This window comes from Mycteria americana, chromosome 10, assembly GCF_035582795.1.
Source record: "Mycteria americana isolate JAX WOST 10 ecotype Jacksonville Zoo and Gardens chromosome 10, USCA_MyAme_1.0, whole genome shotgun sequence".
Classification (NCBI taxonomy): domain Eukaryota; kingdom Metazoa; phylum Chordata; class Aves; order Ciconiiformes; family Ciconiidae; genus Mycteria; species Mycteria americana.
In genome coordinates, this window is record NC_134374.1 from 23553076 (window position 1) to 23580049 (window position 26974).

The 26974-nt window shown below is 35.7% G+C and overlaps 1 protein-coding gene across 1 annotated transcript in view; it reads right to left on the reverse strand.

Moving 5' to 3' along the window:
- The window catches only part of LOC142415037 (connector enhancer of kinase suppressor of ras 2-like), a 215289-nt gene that overhangs the window by 6581 nt on the left and 181734 nt on the right, over positions 1-26974 (reverse strand). The window contains exons 16-20 of the mRNA XM_075512981.1: positions 23573-23621; positions 19838-19886; positions 18300-18475; positions 16726-16799; positions 9297-9368 (exon numbers count right to left, since the gene is read on the reverse strand). Coding sequence (XP_075369096.1) covers positions 9297-9368; positions 16726-16799; positions 18300-18475; positions 19838-19886; positions 23573-23621 — 420 coding nt within the window. The remainder of the gene's footprint in view (positions 1-9296; positions 9369-16725; positions 16800-18299; positions 18476-19837; positions 19887-23572; positions 23622-26974) is intronic.

Consider the following 26974-nt stretch of genomic DNA (forward strand, 5'->3'; position numbering starts at 1 on the left):
ATAACTCATCTTTATCATGAAGGAAGTAAATTTCAAATGGATTAACAGGTTTACAGAAAAGCTTTTCTACAGTGCTCACCAGCATAATTTCATCCAACAAACGGCATGCTGATCAGTTGACATTTTTTTCTCTGGAAAGGCATATTCTTTACTGCAGTAATTGAAATGACATCATACCCTTGCTCATTATTAAGCATTTGTATTCACTATTTTTTCAACAGTTGTTCCTGAATTTCTAAACTCATTAGCATTGGAGCAAAATAGTTTTAGTCATCCTTTACCATATGCCTTTGGCAATTTAGCAGAATGCCTCGGCAACTTCAACTAACGTTCTGCTTAAGCACCAATGATAAATTAGGACTCATTACCATTTTCAAAGTTAAAATAGACTCAGCCGTTTTGGTGGTCAGTGCATGGAAATTTATATAGTCTTAAATTTCTTGCCAAATTTGTCTTGTTGCTCATTGTTAATTTGAGGGTTTCAAATCTTGGAAGCGTATATAGCTAACAGTCAAAGTGTTAATATTAACCTTGCTAGAGAACACAGATATTCTTAGCAGGCACAGAGTATTGGCTTTACTCATATGGCCTCAATGTCCAAATCTGGAATTAGCAGAAGGTAATCTTCCTTCTCTAAGACTGCTCAGATTTTTCTCTTCCAAAGGGCAAGAAGATCCCCAGCTATAGTTACAAGTACTTTCTTACCTCATTTACCACAATTTAGAGTTAGCTCTTTGTCAAGACAACATAAAGGGTTATGCGGTGACATTCAGTGGCTTATAATGATAACATCTCTTCTGATAAAAGAAAAAGAATCTCAATTTTAGGTTTTGTGTTTTTAAAAAAAAACATGGGTGAATATTTTTGAGGTTAATCAGGAGTTCTAGAAGTGCTGAGATTACAGATCCTTTTCTTACAGTTAACTTTTTTTTTCAAGGAAATGCAAACTCAGTTCAAAAGGAACACTGCGTAAACTTGATGAATTTACTTGATGAGCAATCCGCTTTCATTTTTAAGAAAACAGGCAGTCACGGTTATAAAAAGTTCTCCGTGGGAAGCTTGGAAACTCAGCCATTTGGTTCTGAACTCTGCATTGAATGTCTTGTAGGCAAATGTCAGGTTTCAGGAAGGAAACAGGAGTATGTGTCAGAATTGGACTCTCTAAGGGATAGATGACTGCATGTTTAATTGAAGGTCACGCAGTGCAAGACTATATGCTACACCTGACAAGCAGCTATAGTGAAAAAAAAACCCCAGGAGATCATTTGTCTAATTTGGTTTATATAGCTGTACCCCTAATAGCTCTTTGAATTTCACGTGATCACAAAAAGACATGAGATATTCTGGCAGGTACAGCTATAGCAATCTTACATGTACATCTCTACATATCTTGGCCCCCAAGGCAGAAAGTTGGACTCCTCTTCCCCCCAAAACCCTTACTTTTATTCTTTGATAATTTCAACAACTCTTTTCTTTTGATAATTAGACCACTTAAACAGCACGTTTCACTAAGCTTGAGTCTAGACCACTCAAGGAACCACAAGGTTTGCATTCCAGATAGAAATTAGTTGTGACAACATGGATCCATGCTAAATATCCCAAGGATACTTTGCTACATTACCTTCAATATTGTACAACATCTCCACGAGATATAATATCTATCTTAATGAGGTACATTGTAACAACTTAAAAGAGACCAAGAAGTCTATTATTATTTTTTATTGCCTGAACCTTAGTGAACCAAATGCAGGGAAAGGTAAGCCTCAAGTAAAGTCATCTAAATACATAACTAAGTTTTGTGCTTTGTCTTAATGGTTTAAATTCTAAATAAATCAGACTTGGCTTTAATTAATTCTGTTGATTACAAACAGGCACTGTTGTCATTGCTTTGGGATAAAATAGAGCTGCATGGTAGGAAGTTAAGTTAAATTTACTGAGATAATTCTGGTTAGTACCAGGGGATTACAGTCCAGGGCCTCTTCCGAGAGTCTGATTCTACCCCCAGGCCTGGAAAGCGATGATTACAAAGGCACTGAGGGCAGTGATGAACTAAGTAGCTGTGACAATAATCAAAACTTGATATTGAAGAGTGAGTCATGCTTGAAATGCCCTGAATTGTCAGGAGCACATTCTCTTACTGATCATTTAATAAAAACACTGGAAAATGTTAAAGTGGACCAAACAACCGGGGAAACAATTCCGTATAGCTTCACTGTCCTATCACACTATATTAAAAACAAGAATATGCCATTACTCATTGTGCAAACGCAGTAAGTTTCTGTTCACTGACTGTTAGAATTTACTCCTGCTGAGTATGGTGATGAGCCAGTCCAAGGTCGGTGTGAGGCTCTGGGACTGAAGGCAACAATAGTTTTCACAGTGGCATCACACTTCACCCACTTGGCTATTCCTTTCTACAGTCCAGAGTAAAATAGCACAAGTAAAAAAACCAAAACAACTTGGACAATCTCAGTTACAATAAATTTGAGAGAACTATTATGTTTAGTGTAGGAGAACAAAAATGAAAGGCAAGAGGGTAGCCATTTTTTTTTAAAAGAGGTGCAAGGCTGTTATTTTTAGGGTTATAGTTAAAACCGTTCCATAAATCCATGGAGAACAGGTCAGGAAGTAGCAAGCTTCTGTGGTTCAAATAAGTTTTATTTGCTAATATCCTCAATGCTGGATATAGTTTTTGCATATACAAGACAGCTGGTATATAGAAGAAACTATTTAATTCAAGTGAAAAAGTAAGTAAAGGATATAACCTGAAAAGGTGTAAATTCAAGAAAGAGTCTATCCACTTTCTCTATTTCTTTCTGTTAAATGTTCCCTTAAAAATGAAACCCATGGAATACCAAGGCATTAAAGGATAGAATAAATAAATAGATATTTCCTATCTCTCTTGCATCTTTTCATCAATTAATAGTTGCACTTGTATGTCATCTCAGGTTTGTATTATAAATGTTTCAGTGCAGGAATATACCTTTCTTCACTTTTGAGATTGCATCTACACTTGAGATTATTTGCTTAAAAGGAAAAAACAGAAGTGGAAGTTAAATTTGACTTAAGTTATCTTTAAGTCTATTAAAATATAGATTCCCTTGAACCATTTATTTCATACATAGAATTTATTCAGTGCAATTTATATTTAATTTCTGATTAAAACCTTTGTATTACTTTTTTTTATATCAGTGGGATAATTGGATTCCAGAATTCACTGTAAAATTCTTTGCAATACAGAATTCTATTTTAAAATTGATTTTGTACTCCTTGTGCTGGCTTCTTCCTGACCGGTCGTTCTTACAGCACACCTAAAAAATCAATATGGTTCCCATTTTGGTTCCTAAGGTATGTTATTTTCACTATTTTCTAAGGTTATGCAGGTAAGATATTTATTTAACAGAATAAAGGTTCCTGTAATAAGTATGGCCAAAATGATGCCATGATTTTCCTCAACACAAAAGAAGCCCAAACATGTAACTGATGTCTCTCAGTGAAATATAACACTGAGCAGAGTCTTCTCAATGAGCTCATCTCCCCAAATATATCAGCTCTCAGCAGCCTGTATTTCTACTATTTTATTTATCACAGTTGCTGGAATTTCTTAAGTAAAATCATTCATGGGATAAACGCTAAGTACTCTCTGATTTGATAATTTGACATGACTCTGTTGATCTTGTTTCATACATTGTCTTCTTAGATTTGTCAGGCTGGAAAAATATGAAAAAAGCGCCAGACAGCTTAAGAGTTGACAAGTGAACCACGGCAATTCATGCCCTCTTTGCATGTGCATCTACTTCATGCACTTAATGGGAATTTTTTTTTTTTTTTTTAACTTCACCCTGTCAACCAAATGCACGACTATGCCTTTGTAGTCAGGAGTCTGCTTTGGTGTTTTGTTTTGTTGGTTTTTTTTTCCCCCCCCAGTGGGTGATAGACAAAAAATTTCACTATTTCTGTAGCAAATAAATTACCCTTCTGGTAACAAGTGAAATAGCATCTTACTGTATAAATATAGCAGTGTATTATAGAGAATATACACACAATAACTTTATGATAGACTATAATTTCAGATAAAACCAATAATAAACCCTAAGGAAATCTACCAAAGCAGTCACAAAAACTCACTCAACTGGAACTTCTCTTGCCAATTTTCAAACACATTTACAAACACATTGTGGCAGCACTGACACTGCTCAGGCAAATCAGAAAGGAATAGTCATTGTTATGTCAAGCTGGGATTTTCAAGCTGATAATTAAAGGAATCTGTTAAGATGACAATAAGATATTTTCTTCATTAGTCAAATGCAGCTACCAGATTTCATCCTACTGTAACCTTGTCCTATTGGATTTACGATATTACTCTGGATAATTCACCAAACTTTCTGGGCATCCACTTAAAGGCAAGTACTAGCTGCTGCATGCACCTACCGCTTCCCACACTGACTCTGACATTATATATGCTTCAGCATGTGCAACCACGTAGTATTCTCCAGATAGCCTTTCCAGAATTCTTACGAAAGTACAGGTAAGGGATGAAAAGCTGTAAAAGTGAATCCAAGCCAGGATTTCTTAACATTTAATGCATGCTGTAATTTTACTCAGTTATTCAAGCTTTTACCCTAGCTTTCACCCAATGATTGGCCCAAAATAAAGCTTTGGAGAAATGGAACATTCTTTATGAGCAAGAGAACTGAGTTTAGTATGGCCTGACAAGGTATGGGTGGGGTTTTGGGGGTTTTAGAGCGGAATTTTTTTTTAAGAGATGGGATGATTTATTGTGAAATTATGTAATTCTACTTCCACATACTCTTAAAGAAATCAGATCAAATAGGCCAAACAATACTGTTAAATGCCCAACTAATTTAATTATGATATTACTTATTTCTATTACTAAAAACTTCAGATTTTGGAGTGTTAACTTAGTATCTCCAGTATAACATCACAGTGTGTGACTGTAATGCATGTTCATTCATCACGGAGAGGTACAGCACTGTAATCACAAAATCTGCTGTATTAAATGCAGTTGAACTGTTTGACTCCCAGAAGAACTATACCAATTCACAATGGTATTATTTACAGCAGAATTTGATTAAGTTAATTTTGTAATTTAAACTAGTACAGAAAACCAATGCAAATCCTAACTCCTGCGCATTAGGGATAAATTCACACCTGAATGCTAATTTGGATTGCGTATTGGATAATTGCAATTGTGTATTGTAAACTCCTTTGAGCTCCTTATTGTAATGCTACAAGCCAGTGGTTCTCCAACTGTATTACGGGGGAAATGGTAGTTCACAAGTCTATGGCAAGTAGCCCATAAACCGTGGAAAGGAGGAGTTAGGTGGCTAGCCAAAAAAAGGATATTTTGAAGACTTACAGCTCTGTACTAGTACTGCCTGGTGTAGTATTGTCCCCAGACCGAGCACTGCAGCTCTGCTATTACACTGTTCACTCCCATATACACCATGGCTTCATCCAGTCTCTGGGGCCTGCAGCTAATTCTGATCAGAAAATTGTTTTACTTGTGCTGCAACTTATGAGCTTTTATGTGAGAACAATAAATTAGAGGACAGAAGGGGCGTCGGGCACGGACTATTTTTCCTGGATTTGAAACAAGTTTATAGGAACACAAAGGAAGAAGGGGAAAACCTGCTGTTTATGTTTACTTACACCACCACTGGGAGTCTCCATTTCAGGGATTTCTCTTTGAAAAGTACCTTTCATGTTCTGCAGAATTATCTCATTGCTTTTTATTGGGTAAGGAACTGAGGAGTAAGAACTCTTTAATAACATGCTCAGCTCTATTTGTTAAAGAACTGTTAAATTAGGACAGACAGATCTGACATGATTACTCTCCTGCTTGCTTCGCCAGGAACTCTTGTGGAAGAGGGTCAATGTCTAATAGGGGCGTTATGTCTGAAATATTTAGTTGCCAAGATCTTTTCTTAGGGGTTAGCGGATTTGTAAGTGAAGGTTGAAAGTAAATTAAAACTGCAAGAGTTGCAGTTTTAATACTGGCCCACCATCTGATTTGGCCAAGATCTGTCAAGGAGACTAAGATGCCCAAAATTTAAGGAAGACAGCTGAATGAACGTTAGTAATAAACAGGATGATTTAGGGAAAGCCTTGAGTAACTCACTTGGTTATATTCCGTACATTAAAATACAGAGGATATGCAGCCTGAAATTCGCTTATAATCAATAGAGATTCAATTCAGAATACTTCAATTTTCAAACAGTTTCTTTTTAAGAGAAACATTGTGTTAGAGTCTTTCAGGGCTTTACTTGGAAAATATTGGGAGTGACCCCTACAAAATCAATCATCATTCTGTTTCAGTGGGTAGCAGATATTTGTTGTATTTTTTGAATGAATGCAAAAAATCTATGGGAGTTATTAAAATTGCCAAGTTAACCCAGTTACTAAAATCAAATGTGATCAAATTATTCAGCCTAAAATAGGAACTTTTAAAAATTTAATATTTGGAGTCCATGAGGACATTGTAAATGCACTGCACTGCATACTTCAATCACATGAAAGTTTTAAATAAAGTAGATATTGTAAAATGGCTGAATATTAAATTCAATGCTAATTTCCTTAGGAATATTAAAGCGATAAACACGTTATGCATGGTATGGTAATAGATGAAGCACTTCTGGGAAATAAGGCCTTTAGCAAGCTTGGAGTACCTTGTGACCATGGCAAGCAAAAGATGAGCTCATCAATTCCATTATTAATTCATTTCTTAAGAACACAACTATGCTCATGTAAGACCTGACAAACCAGCATGAGCATTAATTTTGCAAACGGAAGTCTGTCTGCGCCATGCAACACAGCAGGCAAAATTCAGCTGCAACAGAGTAACTCTAGCTGCTACATGCAAATCAATTACTACCCATTGGTATACGATTCTTTCAACACCAATGCAGTGTTAAAGGCAGATTAAAATATTCTGGAGTGGAAAAAAATCATTAAACAGTGAATCTGAAGTAAGGAACTGTAAAAACAGCTGTTAAAACAAAAGCTGGTGGTAAATGCAGTTGAAGAAAGGGTATACTTTCCCCACATAACAAAAAGAAATGCTATGTTCCTCTCCATATTAGAACTCCTTTACTTTTCAGCATGAAAGATCTACCCTTCTGTCAGCATAGAAAATCCAGTTAAATTTTGTGGTGACAGCAGGAGCGTGAGATACCATGCAGAGTATTTGCCCTATTTCCTCAGATTACATGGTTAGCAGTTTGCTGGGAAGACAGAGATTTGTGAAATTAGTATTTTAAATGCATTTTTCATCTATGAATCTTGCTTGCTCATTTCAAACTTCACACAGGATATCTGGGAGAAGGAATTTCAGGAAGCATGTAAAATGCTGCAGGGGATGCCCAGGGATTTTACAGAGGTAGCATAGTAATCCATCATTTGGGTTGGGGAGTGAATTACAATTACTCTACAGGAAGAGCATTTCTGAAGGAAAAATACTGCAAAAAAGACTTTAAGAGGAAATTCACCGTTTGTCTTCTCTCATGGGAAGCAGACCCAAAAAGTCATGAAAAAGGCTCTCGTACATTCTAAACTAACATGGTAGTATGATATGAAAATACATCCTGGCACCTTTCCAACTGTTACTCTCCACGAAGGCTGTAAACCATCATAAAGACAGCTTCGTTGGCTCCCCAGTGTAGAAAAATCAATGAATATTGTAAGAGCAGTTTATTGAGTGTATGTCAAGACTTCCTGGTTTTCCTTGAGTCAGAACATTTTATGGTATAATAGAAAGATATGATCAATGGCACTTCAACAAATCATAGCTATCAAAGTAGCTAAAACCAAGGGAGAAACCATGCATAGTTAAAAATAGCAGAAGATCCTCACTTCAGTTTTGGAGCAAACAAATCTCAGTCACATTACATAACTGAACAATGGAACGTTAACAACATTGGAAAAAATATTTTTCAGCAAATTTATATCTAAAAATGACAGCTAGCCACAGCGAGATACTCCTGAGAACTGAACCTCATCATCATCATCAGTGGATGATGAACTAGCCTGAACTGTTTTAATACAGCCAGTCTTATACATCAATGCAGTATTTCTTGAAGGGCCATGTAAGCCACAGAATATAAATGTTCAATTTAAAAATAATTTTTAGACATTAGTATTCCAGAGAAAGAAGTCCAGCTGTATCCTGAGGTAGTTGTGTCTTTCTAAGTCCGTGAACAGAAAGAACTAACTAAATCTCAAAGTTTCAGCAGCCTATGCCAGGAAAGATTTAAGACTTCAGAGTATGGTAACATTGTCCCATGTGTCCTTCCTGGCTTTTTACCTCAGCTGGGAATAAACAGATTACTGAAGTAACAGGAGGAGGTAGAGCATTTGACTCTGCCTTTGAGGATCAAAAGTACCTCCCCACCTTTATCTAACCTCTGCCTTCATCACTGAATCACAAAATAGAAGCACAGAGTAATTTAGGTTAGAAGACATGTCAGGAGGTCATCTGTTCCCACACCCCACCCACAGCAGGGCCAACTTTAATGTTGGATCAGGTTGTTCAGGGCCTTGTCCAGCCAAGTTTTGAATGCCCTCCCAGCACATCCAAGGACACTTAAAACCACACAGCAATGCCAACAACTGAACTTTGCTAGCCTCTGTTCCGTGTTGGGACTGCCATGTGATGAATAAAATCAATTACTACTGGGATTTTTGTTGTTGGGTTTTTTTTCTTGAGGGGGGAGAAAGTTTTTCAATTTCTGGCATGAAAAATAAATGCATCTCATTAGTTCAATCCCATTCCTGTTAAAAAAATTACTTCAAATTGCTTTTCTCTGGTTTTAGGTCATGTGACGTTACTGTGGATTGTCAGGAGAGCTAACTTTAAAGTATCTTATTCCATCATGTGGGTATAAGCTTTGGTATGTATGCATTGTTTTCATATACCAGAAACATTTATCCCACATTAATATTTCTAGCCTTGATCAGCAAAAAATTAGAAGTGTGATAAACTTTATGTCCATTAACAAACAAAAATTCTAATGAATGTAGATGAGACCAACACAACTAACTTTCCTAATACACCTCTGCAGAATTGTGACGCGTGGCATAACAGAAACTTTCAGCAAAGTGAGCCACACAATGTAATGTATGTACTAAAATTAATGGAGGGCTAAGTGGACTAAATACTGAGAACACTATCAATCAGCATTACATCATGCTCCGAGAGTATATTTCTATCTGAGATGAAACATTATTGGAGTACCATGATAAAGAATACACCATGATAAAGAGGAAACATAACTTACCTGTTCATTTCTTCAAGACAGTCTGTTGCAAAGTAGAAGCTCTTTATTTTGGGGTGGCATGCTTTGAAGGCACTATAAAATAAGCACAAAGAATAAAAAAATACCTTTTCTTTTAAACAGTTTGTCTACAAATACACGAGACTGACCTGCTCTATGCTTCTTCAGTGTGTTACAGGTTTCACAGGCATTCTGAATCTTTACATCTACATTTGAGAACCTAACTGGTACTTTGTAAAAATTTCAAAAGCCCTTGAATGACTTACAAATGTAAATCCTTTCAATAACCAGTGATGTTACACATCTAAAAACTTCTTGGGTGAATTTGAAAATCTTATTGAGTATATTTGAGTTCATACTAGTTGTTTTCCAAAGATCTCTAAAGGAATAAGAGTTTGATCCCTCCACCTCTTCTCATATATTTAGATGACTGTGGTTTGTGTCCTGATCAAAGAAATATAGAGGAATGCCAAATTACATGTTATAACTGTCTCGTATCTTTATTGTAATTTTGATTCTGAAGATATACATGAATTTATCCAAAATTTTATTTTACGTTAATAAATGAGAAGAGAAGGAATATAAAGATGAATAACCACCCAGTAATTGCATTCGACTGGAGATGACGTTAAAAATACAGCACTCTCAAATTCTCTTGACTTAGTCATAAGACTGTAAGATCTCTAGAATAAGCTTAAATAAATTAATGTTTCCTAAATTTAATACAACATTTCTTTAATCCTTAATTATAATTTCCATTCAATTTGAGCTTCAGAGAATCATATGGAGAGTTCTAGGGAATATAAGTGGCAGGTTTGCTTTGTTTGGAAGTAGATAATAATAAAGAAGTTCCTTAAATAGTCTTAACTCTTTAAGTAGTCTCTTCTAATTCCAGCAATTGCCTTGTCAAGTTAATCTAAACCCAAACATATCCCAGGTACTTTCCATCTTAATCTACTAATCTTTTCTGTATTTTTTCTGCATTCACCATGAGTCATTAATAGCTAATGTTTCTTCATCTGCCACCTAGCTAATAACAGAGTTGCCAATATTTAGACTTAAACCTTATATTTCTTGTTACATTATAGTTCATGGTCAGTTAGATGTATCTCACTATTTTTTTTTATTGCACAGTCTGTTCTCACAGATAGCTTTTGATTCACGAAGTCATAGTTGTGGGTTGGGTTTTTTTTTCCCCCTTTGGTGATTTTAAATTTACTCTATAAATTAACGTTTGCATAAAGTTCTTTTCAAAGGTGTCAGTAAAACTAGAAATCACTGGAATAGTGCCAAAAGCATATCACAACAGGTTTAACTTAATTTTAAAAGTCTGTACTGTTTCACTTGTGTAACTAGAACAAAATTAGTAGTATAGTATACTATATTCTTGGCTACACTGACCTGAGGTACTAAGTAGTTGCATGACAACAGGTAGCTGTAAGACTGACATTGCTCTGTGCATTCTTTCTCCTTCCTCACAGGTCAGTTCCTTCACCAGCCACTTGGCCAGTGTATTCGATTCTGTATTACTGATTTCATGAGACAAGGTCTGATTCTCACTTTAGACGGGCCATATACAGACATCGCTACATTGCATTGTAGTCCATTCAGACTACATGCATGAGATAATAATCAAGCTCAAAGTCTACCAGCATGGGTGATGATAGTTCACATAAAAATGCTTTTTATTCATGCTTTTATATGGTATAATCCCTAAGGTCTCCCTCAGTTGAGCAGTTATTTGAAAACTGCTAAGAACAATAATCATATTTTTTACATTTTTTAGGTGTGAATATAATTAGAAGGAGTATTGCTGTCAAGGAAACCACAAACTCAGAGCATTAAAAGACTATTATTTTGATTAGTTGGCAAATGTTAAAAAACCCCACACTATCATTCATAACATTTACGTTAAAATACTGACATTTATATAGTAATTAGCAGATGTAAGAATTAGATTAGGAATCATTACACATGGCATTATGAAAAACCTGTGATGCAACGTTTCTACTCTTAATAGCTTAAATGCAAGTGAGTGTTTTATCAATTACTATGATTTATTGCAGTTTTCAGAGACAAAAATGAAAGCTGAAGAAGCTTCACTTGGGCACACTGATTTTCTTACCTATATTATTAACACAAATGTGTACAGTAACAGGCTTTCCTAACAAAAGTTCTACAGAAAAATGAGACAACAGCAGAGTTGTATTTATGTGCAGCTTCCTTTTTCATGAGATTAGAAGTATATTAAGGATAAGTTTAGCTTTGCACAGAGGTTTATCATAAAACATCTTAATTCCATAAGAGAGACTTGAGAGGTATTTAAGTATTGTTTTGGCATCTGGACTTTGATAATTGCAACTGCAGATCCTCATCTCCCTAGCTACTTGTATTTTGCAATCCAAAATAGCGAGCACGTGAGAAATCCCGGATAGGGAGGAAACTTTGCTGATGCCCACTAGATGGCATATGCTTGTTAATATACGTACTGAATGTTCAGATTTGAATGCAAGAGAGTTTGATCATTATATAAATATAGTTTTAAGTATACTCTGTTCAAATTTATGTTTTCTTTTACCCGGCTAGTATAATAGGATTTTAGTGTCAAATATCCTTATCATTCTTACGCTCCTACTTCTTAATGCAAAAGTTTTTGCTCCCCTTATACGAGCTGACTAGCAGCAACTCCAGCTGCTCTAGCAAAACAGATGATATCTCTCGGTGAATAAGAAATGCAAAATAGTTTTGTATACGTCTTTATGGACACACACATATATTACAGTGATACATTACATGTTGTTAATTACACAGTAATTAACAAATACTATACCTCCTTACAGAAGTTCCTTACAGAACTTAATTTTTAATACTCAAAATAGAAAGCCATTACTAAGCAAATACTCCTGCATTGTTATACTATTTAAGCATGATATGCTATTGTCATGGATGTATTTTTTGCTGCGACGCCAGCACCCTGTTTTCTGTTGCTCTGAACTCTGTGTAGCATCTCCACCTTCTAGTGTTCCATTTGCCCAACCGTCTTCCAGTTCTGAGATTTAAGTATTGGCTTGAATTGGAGAGGATTATGTGGTGGATCTAAAGATTCTAATCCTCTTGATTAATCCTATTTACAAGCAGAAACTCCATCATGTGATATTCTAACAGGATTATTTTCCTAGACAGGAAATTTACATACCTAAAAGCATTAAAATGTCAATATTGGGGTTTCAGAGTCAACCTTTTAAAAGTTAGAATATGTCAGAGTTAGTGTGATCAACAACTTAAATTTGGCTCCACTATGCTCTTGTAATGTGATACAATCTATGACTACATATTTGAATATTACATTCTCACAGGAACCCTACCTCAATTAAGGTGCAGAGTGGACTTGCTAGAGAGGTGAATCAGGACTACGCAACAGATAAGGCTACTTTCTGTAGGACTCCTGACTCAGTTGTTGCGGAATTTGTGAATGTGTCATAAAATGCAGAGAGCGAGAATTTTTTCAAGGATAAATCGGTTAAACGCTGGAGGTCTTCCTGCTTACGCAAAGGAGTTCTCACATGCTAAGTCACAGCAAACAAACAGTAATTAGTTACTACATGAACGTTCCTTAATATCTTTTTGTCTGATGTTCTGATAATTTACTGAAATGGAGAGCACTTACAGCTGCAATAATGTATTGTACTGTTACATATTTACATACTCTGAAGAAAACAGGTCTTTATTGTTGTGAAATGGAGATCCCAATTCTGTGGAAACTTTTGATTTAAATGTTTTGCAGTTCTGTTTCTGGGCTGCAAAATGTGACAATGCATCCATCTTCATCTCCCAGAAGGGTCACAAAGACTATTATTAGAGAAGCATTTGGATACACTAGCATTAAGAACTGCAGAAAAGTCTCCAGGGAAATAATTCTGGATCTATAGACAAATATGAATAATACAGAAGAACGATACCTATATTTTTACCTGTGGCTTGTTTTGGAGAGCTCCAAACTGGATGCAATAATCTAGATGTGGTGTAATGAGGACCAAGTAAAAGGGAATAATCACTTCCCTCATCTATTGGCTGCACTCCAGTTAACACAGGCCACAAAGCTGTTAGCCTTCTTTCCTGCGGGGGCCTGCTGGTGCCTCAAGTTTGGTTTGCTGTCTACCAAGACTGTCAAGTTCATTTCAGAAGAAGTAATAAAAATTACGTAAACTGTAGCAACCTTTAAGATATAACTTCATGTCTACCTACCATCAATGACATGTATATAGCATTCTGACTGCACAGTTTCAATATGAAGCACCAACAGTATAGAATACGCTCTTATAAATTTAAGACCTAAATTTGCATTAATTATGCAATGAAAATTTTCACTAGGTGGAGATTTTTGAAAGTTCAGGCAAAGCACTACTTAACAATGATTCATTATATATGTCGTTCCATTAATCGTTAGTCTTGTGGATCAACTTCGTCATGGGGCATTATAATTATCAGTATCTTTGAAAATAACATGATACTCATGCCACATCACACAAACTTAAATAACTAAGATTTGTAATACAGTATGATAATTTTTAATCATGAAGATGCAGGTGTTGCCTAAAAGCAGTGGAAAGTTTTTCAGTGTCAACGCAAGAAAACTCTGCTCGCAGGGACAAGGTCATTCTGCATCCAAATATAGCCTGGAGAGCTAAACCAGTCTGCGATAATGCCATGATTCGTATAATAATCAGGGTACCTGCATTAAATGCATTAGTGAGGCAAATCATCAAACCATACAGAATAATGCATGCAATTACTACATATTCTTGTGAAAGCTTTCTTAAGGCTATTTCATTCAATGTATACTACGGACATCAGTAACAGTCATTCTATAAAACAGCATTCTCCATCCGACAGAACAGTGGAAAAGACAAATCTATTAATTATTCTAGTAAGACTTCAAATTGTTTTGTTCAATAAGGTTTGAATATTTCACATTGATGGCTCTGAAAATAACAGAGATTTGAGGGGAAACCCAAGCTGAGTCCCAAAAGGTTCTTAGTTTTGCTTTTGAGAGAGCTGAAAGAAACTAACACTGTGATTTTAGCTGGACTTCTTTATGCACTAAAAACTAAGTGTACTTTTCAGGCAATTTTAATTTAAAAACAAATTAACCTACCAAAAAGAAAAAAAAAATAAAAAGAACTAGGTTTCTTTCCCCTGTCCTTATTAACTGTTAAGGTAACTGCTTTACTAGCTTTTGTATTAATGTTAAAATGGACTCAATCATATAGAAGTGAGTAAGAAAACAACCAGATTTATATTTTCAGATTTCAAGCTTGCAACGAATTTTAGGTTACATTCCAGCACCTACTAAAACCCCACTGTTAAATGAAAAAGATATCCTAAAGAGGAAAGAAGCGAGAAGTGATCCTGTAAAATCTGTCTCTCACTAGCTCCCTGAAAAGGAGGCAAGGAAGTCCTAACTGCAATGTTTCCCTGTAGTCTAGCAGAGAGAATAAAGAAGCATGAGTTAGAACTTTTCCAGAACATACTGGGTCAAAATGGGTCACCATCACCTTAATTATATTTGTAAAAGGAATGCAGAAGACTCAAACCACAGGAAGTTGTCCCTAGGCTCACCAGAACCATGAGCTTTTCAGTGGAATCAGGCAATGGCAATCACGCTCAGTCCCGTCCTCGGTAGGACGACATAGAAGAAGAGAGGTAAGTGCTTTAGAAGTGCCCTTACAGAGGCTGTGGATTAGAGCTGGCTGTAACACAAGCAGGGCCCTCCATTCGCATATGCTGGATATACTGAAATGTAAGTGAGCGTTACACTGGATTGACTTTCTCCACAGTTTTCAGAGAGGCAGGTAAAATAGTGGCAAATGTAAGGTGTAGTTGTTATGATGGGGGAATATATAAATGATAGTGCATGAAGGAAGAAATCAAAGGGAAATTCAGCTCAGCGAACAAAGGGAATACTATTAACGTCTCCATTATACTTTTACCCCTGGACCAACCTCTTTTTGAAAGGATTCAAAGCCTGAAGGTACTCAGTTTTCAGTAGTGTGCGAAGTTTTAGTTAATCGGACTTTTTCCTGTGCATATACCCTACAGAAATTGTTCTCTAAGAAGTGGTCTGAGGAAATGTGCTCTAATGCTTAGAGCAAAGCTCTGGAAGCTATTTCTAGCTGTGCACAATGACCTTCTATTTGATCTTGGTTAATTCACTGAAATTTGTTAACTGTTCTATATTCTAACAAAAGGGTATTATTTTTCCTGTATTTTTGTCCTTATTAATATCTGCTCATTCCTCAGAGGAATTTATAGTGCTCAGTTCATGTTTAATTTCTATAGTGATACCCTCAGCTGAAAGGGGTAATAGAAGTATAAATGCACCATCTTCTAATTCTCAGACAGTAATCATACCTCCAGACAAGAACAAGCAATTGAAGAGGTTTGATTTTCTGATGAGCAGTCTCTATTGTAATTCATATCGTCAGTGTTTTTACTGTACACATGTTCATAGTTGTAGGACTCGTATTCCTCAGAACAAAACTGCATTTAGTCATCAGAAAAGCACAACAAAAATTCAGAATACTTAGTTATAACTAGGAAAGCTTTAGTAAGAGAGTATCTTTAATGCTATTCTATGTAGCTCCTCATGGCAGCAAGTTTTAAAAACCCAGGTGCAGCATACAGAAGACACATGCAAATAATTCAGGAGATATGGGCAAAGTGCTAGTCTCGAAGCATTAGAATTGCTCTGTTAAACTTGCTGTTTGACAGCTATGAATTCCAATCCCAACACTGCTTGCAAACAATTTCCAGTGAGCATCTGTTATTAAATATGCCTTAAGTGTGGCAAAGCTTAGCATATGCTTTTTACTGGGAGCATAATGCAGTAGTAGCAATATGCACATAAGCAATAACGCAATGTTCATTTTGCATATAGAACCTAAATATTTTAGCAGTTGAGAATAACACAATATTGGATATGTACGCTTCCTCCATAAAGGAGAAAATGGAGATTATGTTCACCATCCCTTGCTATGATATTTTTAATGGTATTTCCTATGGTAATTGTTTCTTGCACACTCGATTCTTGTCAAGATGACCATACTGAACCTAAGAAAGTTTTATCTCTTGGCTAACGTGTTCATTGTTTTTTGCTTTACTTATTTAACTGAGTTGTAATTAGGCTATCTGGAAGGCTTGCCAAAGAGTTATCCAATTCTTTGTAAGACACTTTATGGAATTTACATTAAGTGGTATCTCTTATAATAAAGAGAAATACTAAAGCTTAAGTGGACCTAATATGTATTATTTACAGATTTCAAGGTTTTCTGTGTAACTTCCTTCTCTGGGCTTTGCAAATTTTCAGTACTATATATATTATACTTCCAAGAGGGATCCTTTAATTTATAAACGCAATTGACACATTACTTACTGTTTTCTTCTGCATTCAATTGCTCTATCTATCCTGAACTCAGGTAAACTAATGAATCCTTCTGCTTTTTCATCCTATCAAAAGAGAAGAGAAAGTGATGGTGAAGAAGAACATAGAGTTAAAGGAGAGAGAAGTGAGCAGTAGCCATTTGGGTCTTACACTAAGAACAACCATCCGATCAGCTGAAATACTGAACATATTTTCCCCATAATGTTTTTACTTTAAAAAATGTATTTACTTCATCATACAATGTTAATAACTTTTATGAAGTAACTAAACTGACAGTTTATTAAAGGAGCTGCAGTCATCCTAATTCCTCTTTGCTGAAGATTACAGAAAACCTTTCAGCACCAAATACAGCACCTAAAATAGCATTCAAGACATCAGTGACTACAGAGAAGAATTCTCAGTTTCGTCATCATATAGTCTCCATTTTACAACTGTATTGTGGATGCCTCCTTTTAAAGTCATGATTGTGCAGACCATCTGCCCTGCTAATAATAATTGAGGGGGTTCCTACAGCAAGCTCACCAGTGATTAAATGGAAAAGTAATAACTAGAAAGTATCTCTTGTCACTTTTTGCTTCTATTGAAGTAATTTAGCAGGAAAAGCAAGGAGACATATTAACACCAGTCAGATTTTTGAAAAGTATTAGCAAACGTACTGTGAATTATGGCTTGGCTGTAAACAACAGACTGAAAATCAGTGGGACACATAATGACTACCACCTTGCATGTAACAATGTCAAACAAACGAAACGTACAACACGACCTGAAGGCCTTTATCATCCACAGCCGGAAACAATACTGTTTGGGGCTGACAAGAAAATACTAAAACTGAGGATAATTATGCTAGTAAAATTGTCCTCTTGAAGAAAATGGAAAATATGTACTAAAATATCAGTAATCAAAGCAGGCTGTATGCAGACAGTTTAGATCAGGCACTGAGGCTCAATGCATACAAATGGAAGAATAGCAGTCTAACGATTTTTGGCTTCTCCCCTCCATTATTTTTTCCTACACATATGCAGATTGCACAAGTGTAGGCCCAGTGGTTTTCAATAACGTTTCGCCAAGAACAGCGTTTTACACATGAGAAACTGCAAACTCGAGACTAATTCAGCAAAAAGCAAGAGGAACATCTATATAAGAATAACTTTCAGATAAAGACATCTATAAATTCAGATTTTCACATCTGCTTCACATAATGCTTAACCAACATAAATGGTTACGCTGTATACATCTCCCCACACAACTGAAACTAAGGAGAGCTGCGTGTGAACACTGCGTTAGTCCAAATAAATAATATCTGTGGAAAAGTATTAACTACTGACGTAGTCATTTCTTTAAGAGTGCTGTGAACATCTCCTATTTTATTAAGCTTGGACATGGACTTTGGAGACTTTAAAAAATAATTTCAATTGAAATGTTTCCAGCTAGAGTGACTGAGGCTGGGCAATGAAAGTGGCAGTTCACTAACATAACCTACCATCTAGTAAAAATAGACTTTATTCAAAAGAATCATAAAGCTTAAGGTTTAATTTTGGTTTTCTTCAAACATAGAGTATACTTACATTCTGGTTTGTGTACCAGTACAAGGACGAATCCTTCAGAATAAACCAGTACTTTTTCCATTTCTGTGTGAAATAACCTTTGGCATCCTTTTTCTTCCACAGCCAGCCTTCACAATCTCCATGCCCCAAGTCTTTGCAGGAAATCCGTCTTCTGCTCCCACTTGTTAGAGAGCTCCCTAGGAACGCAACAACAGTGTGAGACATCTCACTGAATGAAAGAGTGAAAGAACTATTCTTCTCAATCTAAACACACCACTAATTTTTAATGATGATTCAATTCAAAATCCTTCAAGCCAAATCCTCTCCACTTTCAGGGAGAGGAGATTGAATGAACAATTTCCAAATTCGACAATGCTCTGCAATTTTGGTTGCAGCATGAATACAAAGTAAAAAGGACCTGTTTTATGTAATGGTTTATTTAATCTCTAGAGGGTTCATTCCTCTTAGGGCTGCATTTCTATCTGATTAAGATGGGCATCATCATTCCAAAGTAAAACTATTCATTTAGCCCTCAGTCTGAAACTCAGAGTACAACACAATCTGTATACAGATGTAAACGCTACTTCTTCCGTGTATCTTCTGTTACTACTTTTAGCAGTAGAAGGCCTGTCAAATTCTGGGAATTTTTAAACTCAATTTTTATAGTCAATAAAAAAGAAAGATCATCCACTTCCGTAAAAATGCACATGCTTACATTCCTTCTATCCTAAATTTAACTGAACAACAATATTTTAACTTTACTGCATTCTGTTTAAAGGCGCAGTACCAGGAAAAGGGTTTTTTTTGTTGTTGTCGTTATTTCAATATTTCCTAATTGAAAGGCTTAAAATTTTAGTGTGCCTTGTAAATATCAATAAGAACATTTTTTTCCTAATGATGATATCATTTTTCCTGAAAAAGACTCTGTAGGAAATTTCCTTAAGATATGAGACATTTTTCTGTGGAAAATCAAGTTATTGCTTCAAGAATTATATTTGTTCTACAGCTGTGAAACAGTGAAGAAATTTAGATAACATCAAAACACCATCCTTTGTTCTGCAACATTCCACAACCAAGTTCTTGACAATTTGCCCTTTTTAAAATAAGATACTGTGCTGTGGTCAGGTTTAGAAGTATTAAAAACATATAGTACAATAAAAGGAAAATTCTCACAGGAAGGAGACTAAACCAACAAACAGAATAAAGAGAGCTCACTGGTCATATACTTTCATATGAATTTATTATGCTGTAACTATCTTTCATATGTTCATTGTTTTAACAGTGTCAAATAGGCCATGAATAGATAAAGAAAGAGAGCAGAGGGAAATAGCAAACTGTACAGATACTGCCTTTCTTCTGCTTAAGTCAGAGGAAATTTTACCACTGAGTCTAGCAATATTATACCTTATAACACATTTATTTGGTATTTTACTTTGGTGTTTACTATGAAATTTAGAAATATCTGAATTAAGTTGAACTTTGGCATTTGATCCAGATCACTTATTATCAGAGAAGAAGTCTCATTTACTAGTTTCAAAATGTTAATTCAAATAAGTTACCTTTTGACCATTTTCTGCTTTTTACCCTGAGGGAAGCGTAATGGAATGACTGTAAGGAAAAAAAAAAAAATTATGAAAAACCAATGCAGGTAATAGCAGTAACATGAAACAGCTGGCATTCACTACCATCTCCATGGTTATCTTAGGGTTAGTTATCATAGGATCAGTTATAATAGGATCTCATTTTTGGCATTTTTCTCTTACTGCTGTTATAAACATCATAAAGAAAACAACACAGTGCTAAATCTGTAAATTAAAATCCCCTTTTTTTCCAGTTATTAATTACCATTGCAATCAAATCATTAAGGATTCTTTGCATGAGTGGTTATGCAGTAGTTTGAAAACTAAGGATATAAACTCATATGAATGACCTAATAAAATGAATGATACTTGAAGTTTGCTGTAAGTATACATGAGATAGTTATACAAATATTCATTCAAAAAGAAATATCCACCACAAACATTATATAGTTAATGTGTAAAGTCATGTGTTCAATGACATTGAAGTCAAGTTCTTTAATTGTTTCCAACCATAGGAAACAATTAAGTTTGTTAGGTTGGTAGGTTGACAGAATAACTCTGAGGAGAAAAAAAGAAATTCTTTCTTTTGTGGCTGCCTTGTAAAATCGTTACAGATTCTTAAGAAAAACCTAAAAGCATCTAATTATTTAAACCTTTTAAAAAAAGGGATACTACTCACAAGATGGTAAGGATGTACCTCAAACATATAAATGCTAGGGGAATATTAACAGGTCAACACAATGAAGTAGCTGCCTGATTGGGAACTGATGCTGCCATTACCAGTAGAAAAACCAGCAGACATTCACAGTGTGATAAACCAGCAGATCCAGGCAAAGGGCAGCACAGAAAGGGCCATCTTTTTAATTTTCTTGATTTTTCCTTTGTGACAGGTAACACTTAGCTCAGTAGAGGGCCTAGAAGAAGAGCACCTCAGTCACTGACGGGGATATCTCCATGCTACTTTAACTAGTGGTATGACTACAGATAATTACCTTCTCCCACACACCATCTGACTGCTTACCCTACCTTACGGCAGCTCCTCACCATGCGGCCAAAAAGCAAACACATGCTACAAAAGTCCTTGTTAACAACTCTGGTACAACATGTTAAATAAGTGTTTAAATGTCACAATACTAAAATTTAAAATAACTGAGGATTATAATAAAAAAAAAATTTAAATTAATGTTTAGGATATCAAAGGATTACAGCTTAAGTACTGTAAAAAAGCAACAGCTGAAAACAGGACTCCAATTATTGGAGAGGCAAATTTTATTTTAAATAAAATTGGAGGAGGGGGGAGTTGTTTTGCACATGCACAGACCTATTTGTAACTCTTCTGCAATTTAGCCAGTTTACAGCATTGATCAGCATGAATGTTTTCTAGTGACTTGCAGAAATGAGCAATTCTTGACTCCTGAGAGAGATGGCTCAGAGAACACCAGCTTTCTGTGTTCTGTTTATCTCAGACTGTTCTCCCAATCAGTCACAGTATATGAATGCTTCACAAAAATATTGTATTTCTGACAGGTGACAAGCTCTGTAAGTGTATATGCATTGTATCACCATAAACAGTATATAGTCTCCATCTACTTGATAGCTGCAAATTTATCTCTTTTTTTCTGAGCACCAGAGAAGACAAAGATTAATGCTTGTTTCTGTGCTATAGCAAACGTAGTAAAAAAACAGTCAGAAAATGAAAAAAACAAAAGTAAGTCTGTGAGGAGGTATTAAAGATGCACAGCAACACTGGTTTTCTTAATCGATGTATTGTAAGCCACAGCAGCAGTACTGGTCAGTCATATTGTGCCAGCTGGAGTTCTGTGGGACTGTGACTGAAGCAATCAGTTCAATGTTCCTCTTTCTGTATAAAAAAGCATTAGGACAGAGCAGATATCTGTTTCTGAAAAAGAGATCACCAAATTTGTCCACAATTTAGGCTAAAAAAATATAGTGATGAAATAAAACCCTATAATTAAATTACAGTTTTCATATGTGATTAAATTTAAAGAACTGCAAGAAAAATGTAAAAACTGGAGGATATATGCATTAGGATACTCACTGGAAACTGGTATGCATCATTCAATATAAAAGTTTGAAAAATAATGGAAATACAAGCACAATAAATAAAGGAGAGCTGAAAATATTAGCTCTTCTAAAAACAAAAGTTAATTAGTCTTACTATGTTTTGTTTATGCACACATACAATGTATTCAAAGCAAGAAAACTAGAGAAAGTGAAAGGTTTGCAATACCTTGGGGATCAGTACTTAATTAGCACTGCTAACTTACAAAATTCAAGCTTCATATTCTGAGAGATAAAGGAACTACTATATAATTAACTTTGTGGTAAACACTAAGAAAACACTCAGAACTTGCAACTTCAAAATGACTCAGAGTTGCTATGGGAAACAGACAGATGATGTGAGAACATACTGTGGTTGTCAGCATTTAAGTTCTCATCTCAAAACCACAACACAAAGTAGAATGTTAAACAAAATGCACGCCCTCCCACTCCAACCCAACACGAAGCACACCATGGAAAAAAAAAAGTGATAGAACTGAACCTGTGCTACATGAAGCTAAATTAACAAGACCTCAAAATAATCACAGTGTAGTAGTAGGAGTGCTGTCATAGAATCACCAGATGAAAAGTTATGCTATGTTTAAAAAATGCCCTGGAGACTAGAGATTCAGTTACCTGTCAGGATGAAGGAAACCAAGCCTATTAATGCAAACCTAGTTGCCTGTATCTCTGCTACTTTGAGCCTGAGGAGTTTTTAATGAAAACCATTAACAACTTCCAAACACAGCCATCGGTGCATTCCCTAGCAAAGTACACAAATCATAGGGCACATAGTGCTGATTTCCTCCCATTATGTGTATTAAATTATTTGCAGGACCCGGATCCCTGGGAACAGCCACAGGTCCCAGTGTTTTCCAGTGGAGGCAGCAGGCAAGGTAGGGACTGGCAGATAGAGGCAGCATATCAATAAACACAACTGCAGGTTTTCACAAACTGCAGAAAATTTAGTCATACATCTTCTGCTAGTGTCACTGGTCTTTAGCCTCACTTTGTAAATATTTGGGAGGCAGAATGACATCTGGCAACTTTCAAAAGTTATTTAGCACCTACTTAGTGAAAGAAGTGCTAAGTTGGAATGAAGAAATAGGCATTCTATAAATGAAGGTTCTGTTGTTTGTTCTTTAGTATTTTGCAAATATTTCATACAAATAATAAAATAATGTCTAGATATTTTCCATTGAAGATCTTCAAAATTGGTACCACAAAAATCCCTGAAAATCTTAATGCCATATCTCCCTAGCATGGTATTCATACTATTTAAATATTTTTAAAGTTTTTAAAATTTTCTTTACCTTCGGAGCAACCTTCCCTCCAGAGGTCCCTTCTGACCTAGACATTTTCTATGATTCTCCTCCCAAAACCAGTATATACCTTAGAACACATACTAAGGCTCCTACTAAACTTAACTAAAAGTACTGCATACACACTGACCTGCTGTGGTTGCAGTAACCTATGGTTGCAGTAACCTATTTTCTGAATATGGAATTTATTCCTGGCTTTTTATTTTCAGATGTTTCATAATATAGACAAATTTCAAGGTCTGTGATGTCTTAAGTATCTTTAAAAAATATGACAATGAATTGAACTGTTGGGATTTTTTGTTTTTTTTAAAGTACATTTATAAATCATTACCTTCCTCATGGATGTGCTTCCTTGACGATCAATGGCAGAACTTGCATATCTAGGACAGAGAGGAAGAAAGATGTCAAATATCTGCAGACAAAAAATAATCTGAATAAGTAGTGCATATACACACACACTCTATGCATTTCCAAATGTATGCTTACAGATGTAATCATGTATCAAAGTTATTTAAAATACAGCACTTAAAACAGGAGGCCCTTTGGAAATTTAGCCATTGTTTCCAATGAACAGTGCTAACGTTATTAAGAAACACAAACCCCTTGTATCTTAATATTCTGTCTTAAGAACACATAAATCATCTGAGAGAATAGCTGGTTCTGATTCAATCACTGGCCTAAAAATACTCAACGCTGATCAGCTAAGATTCAAAAGCAACCAAAACAATTCCTCCCTCTTAGGGACTAGAGTCTTAGGACACAGAAACCATTGGTTCTTTGTTGCAGGGCTAACTCTTATTTGTGCATTTCTTTCAGCATCAACAACATTTAACACAGGTATAGTGGATTCCTAGTGTCCAGACTAAAATGGGAAAGAATAAGCATTTTTAAACAGGAAAAAGGTAGAAATACAAATAAATAATTTAGCAATTTTGTTTTAAGAGTAATTTGCTTTTTTAAATGTAACACCTTACAGATATGTATTTGAACTGATATTCTGACCTTTAGGAAAGATTCATATGTGTTCCATATTTTGCAAAGTTGGTTCCTTCTCATGTCATTACAGAACCAAATCAAGGATAACCCAACTTGCTTAATATATGTCTTCCTTTGAGTTACTTTTTGGCTATCTTAATGGTAGCAGTATGTAAGCACGTGTAGAAACACCCAGACAGTAATAAGCATGTAACTATCAGGCCAAATTTGACATGACTCAGATATGTTTGCTGGGTACAGAGAAAGTCTAATACCTTCCTTTGTTCTGTTCTTTCCCCACCACCTCCTCTTTCATATTCTGGAAGCACTTAAAAACAGGAAATTCATAAAGACCACAGCTATTTAGCAGTTAACTAGAAAATTTAGCTCATCAGAAAAACAGTAATATTTTTGGGGTACTGATATCCTAGCAGTATCTTCTTGGCTGGCAAACAAGGAATGCAACAGTTACGTTTGCTATTGGAAGGAAGTGTGGTGACCGTTTCCCGTGGGCCCAGAAACAACCCTGATGTAAAGAACAGAAACCCTTAGCAACAAAATGAACACCAAGTAAACTTTCCCAACCTAACTTCAATGTAGGCTCCAACTGCTGCTACAGTTTAGTTGTTATGCTTTTTAACATCAATACCCCTGTATTGAGAAACTGGCATACTGCTCAATTCGCAGGAAGGCTATTGCAGAGCACGGTTAGAAGTTCTAAAACCCTGGAGAAGGTCCAGGCAAAGTGTCTCTTTTCTGAGGATGTGTGATTAGTGTCCTGACACAACGGTACTACAAAACATTTTAGGTTAGAAAGGAAAAAGCCTGAGCGAGTCCCTGTTCAGTAGGCCTGTTTGTGAATTTTTCACTTAGTAAGGGAACATTTTCTGCATACCTTTCTCATATAAATACTATGCATACAATAATTTGTCTCTACCTAGATAGTAACAGTTGTATTCCTAAATCCTTTTGAAAAACTACAATAGTGAAGGCTGTTAGGTAGGTACAGACTTAGCAGTGGCCCTCCAAAATTTTTAATAGCGTACAATTCTGATTCCTTAGCATCGAAGAGGACAGAGGGAAACTGAAAAGAAACTCATCTAACTGCCTCTCAGGGCAACTGAGGGCAATGCTGTGGAGGTTTATGATCTCAGGAGTGTTCTAAAGAGAGTAAATATGGAATAAATATTCAATGTCTCCTTGAATAAAGGGGCTATATAAGTTATATAAAATTAGCAATTAGCTTCCTTTGTTTTGAACCTTCATTCATTAATGCACACAATTAAAATTTTTGCTATTCACAGCATTCTGCAGCAAAGAGTTCCCTAACATTTTGCTACAGGATGCCATGGATACCAAAAATTTACACAGACTTTAAAATGCAAAAATACTATCTATGGTATATCTGAGCTTTCTCCTGGAGTTCTCTAAGGCTAGAGAACAAAGCAGGGAAGCATCACCAGGGGCCTTTCCTAGTAGGAACAGTGTTGGCCGTTGATGGAAACAGGACACTGAATCAGGGTCAGCTTTGTCTGATCTAGCACAGAACTTCTTAGACACACAATTTCCCCTCATTTTTCAAAAGTAAGAAAAAGGAGAAGTGGGAAAACCTTAAAAATGTGAATGGTTTTGTGTATGTCGTATAAATAGAAAAGGAGTACGAGAATGGGAAAGGAATTGAGGGGAAAAATTGAAAAGGAATAAAAGGATTGTGGACATTTTTAACGTATTCCCAAATTCTGTTGGTCATAATAATTATATCTGTCTTAAGTCAGCAAGACAGGAAGTGGCATCTTCTCATTTGATGATTTCCATTGTTATGAGAAATAAAATTTACCAGTAGAAAGAACTACTGCATTGTCAGTTACAAGCATCTATCAGACCTGAGTCAAAGGAAATTTCCAGACTGTAGTGAAAAGATGGGATGCATAACAGTAAAATTAAAATCATAAAAGTTAATAGGCAAGACTTAGAACTTCTGAGCTGTCTGCAGATTACAAGGATGGAAAGAAACAACTGAAAAACAAAAAAGTTCAACTTACAACATTTGGTAAAGGAATGGACAGACGCCCAAACCGCTGCAAGGCAGATTTTGTCATTAATGCTCCATTTCTGTCTGCCCATGAGAATGCCATAAATGCACTTCAATCCTGCTGGGCATTTCTCCCCGATTTCTGGTCTGTTTCTTTAATCACGGCTTTGACCCATCTGGAAAGTGTCAGTTTCAATGCTTCCATTCTTTCTCTCAGCCAATATACAAGATGAATAATACATCTGTGTTTTTATCCGAAAAGTCCTTAGTCAAGTTTTATTTGCTTCCACACAAGCACAATAATGCATCTCCTTACAGTAATCACAGCCTCTTACCAGCAAAAATGTTCTGAAGTTATAGAAGCAGCCTGCAATCAGAGTTTTGAAAGCTCTCCAAAAATTGGCATCCTATGAAAGGTCAGGAATAGGTGTTCTAAAGTACAGTGAGCTTAACTTTTTTATTTGGGAACAGTTTTCAACAGTCAGGAGGACTGGGAACAGTTTTCAACAGTTTTCAGCAGGAGGTTCCCCCCCCCACCCCTTTTTTTTTTTTTTTAAGATTTTATGTCTATCAAATACTCCTCCCTAAATCTAATTAGTCCTCAAATATTCAAATCTACAGATCACAGAAGAAGAAATAATGATCTTTTCTTCTCTTTAGACAAGTAAATTATCTGTGTGAAAGCGACAGAACCAATTCACTTAGAAATAGAGGAGCCCTAGTATG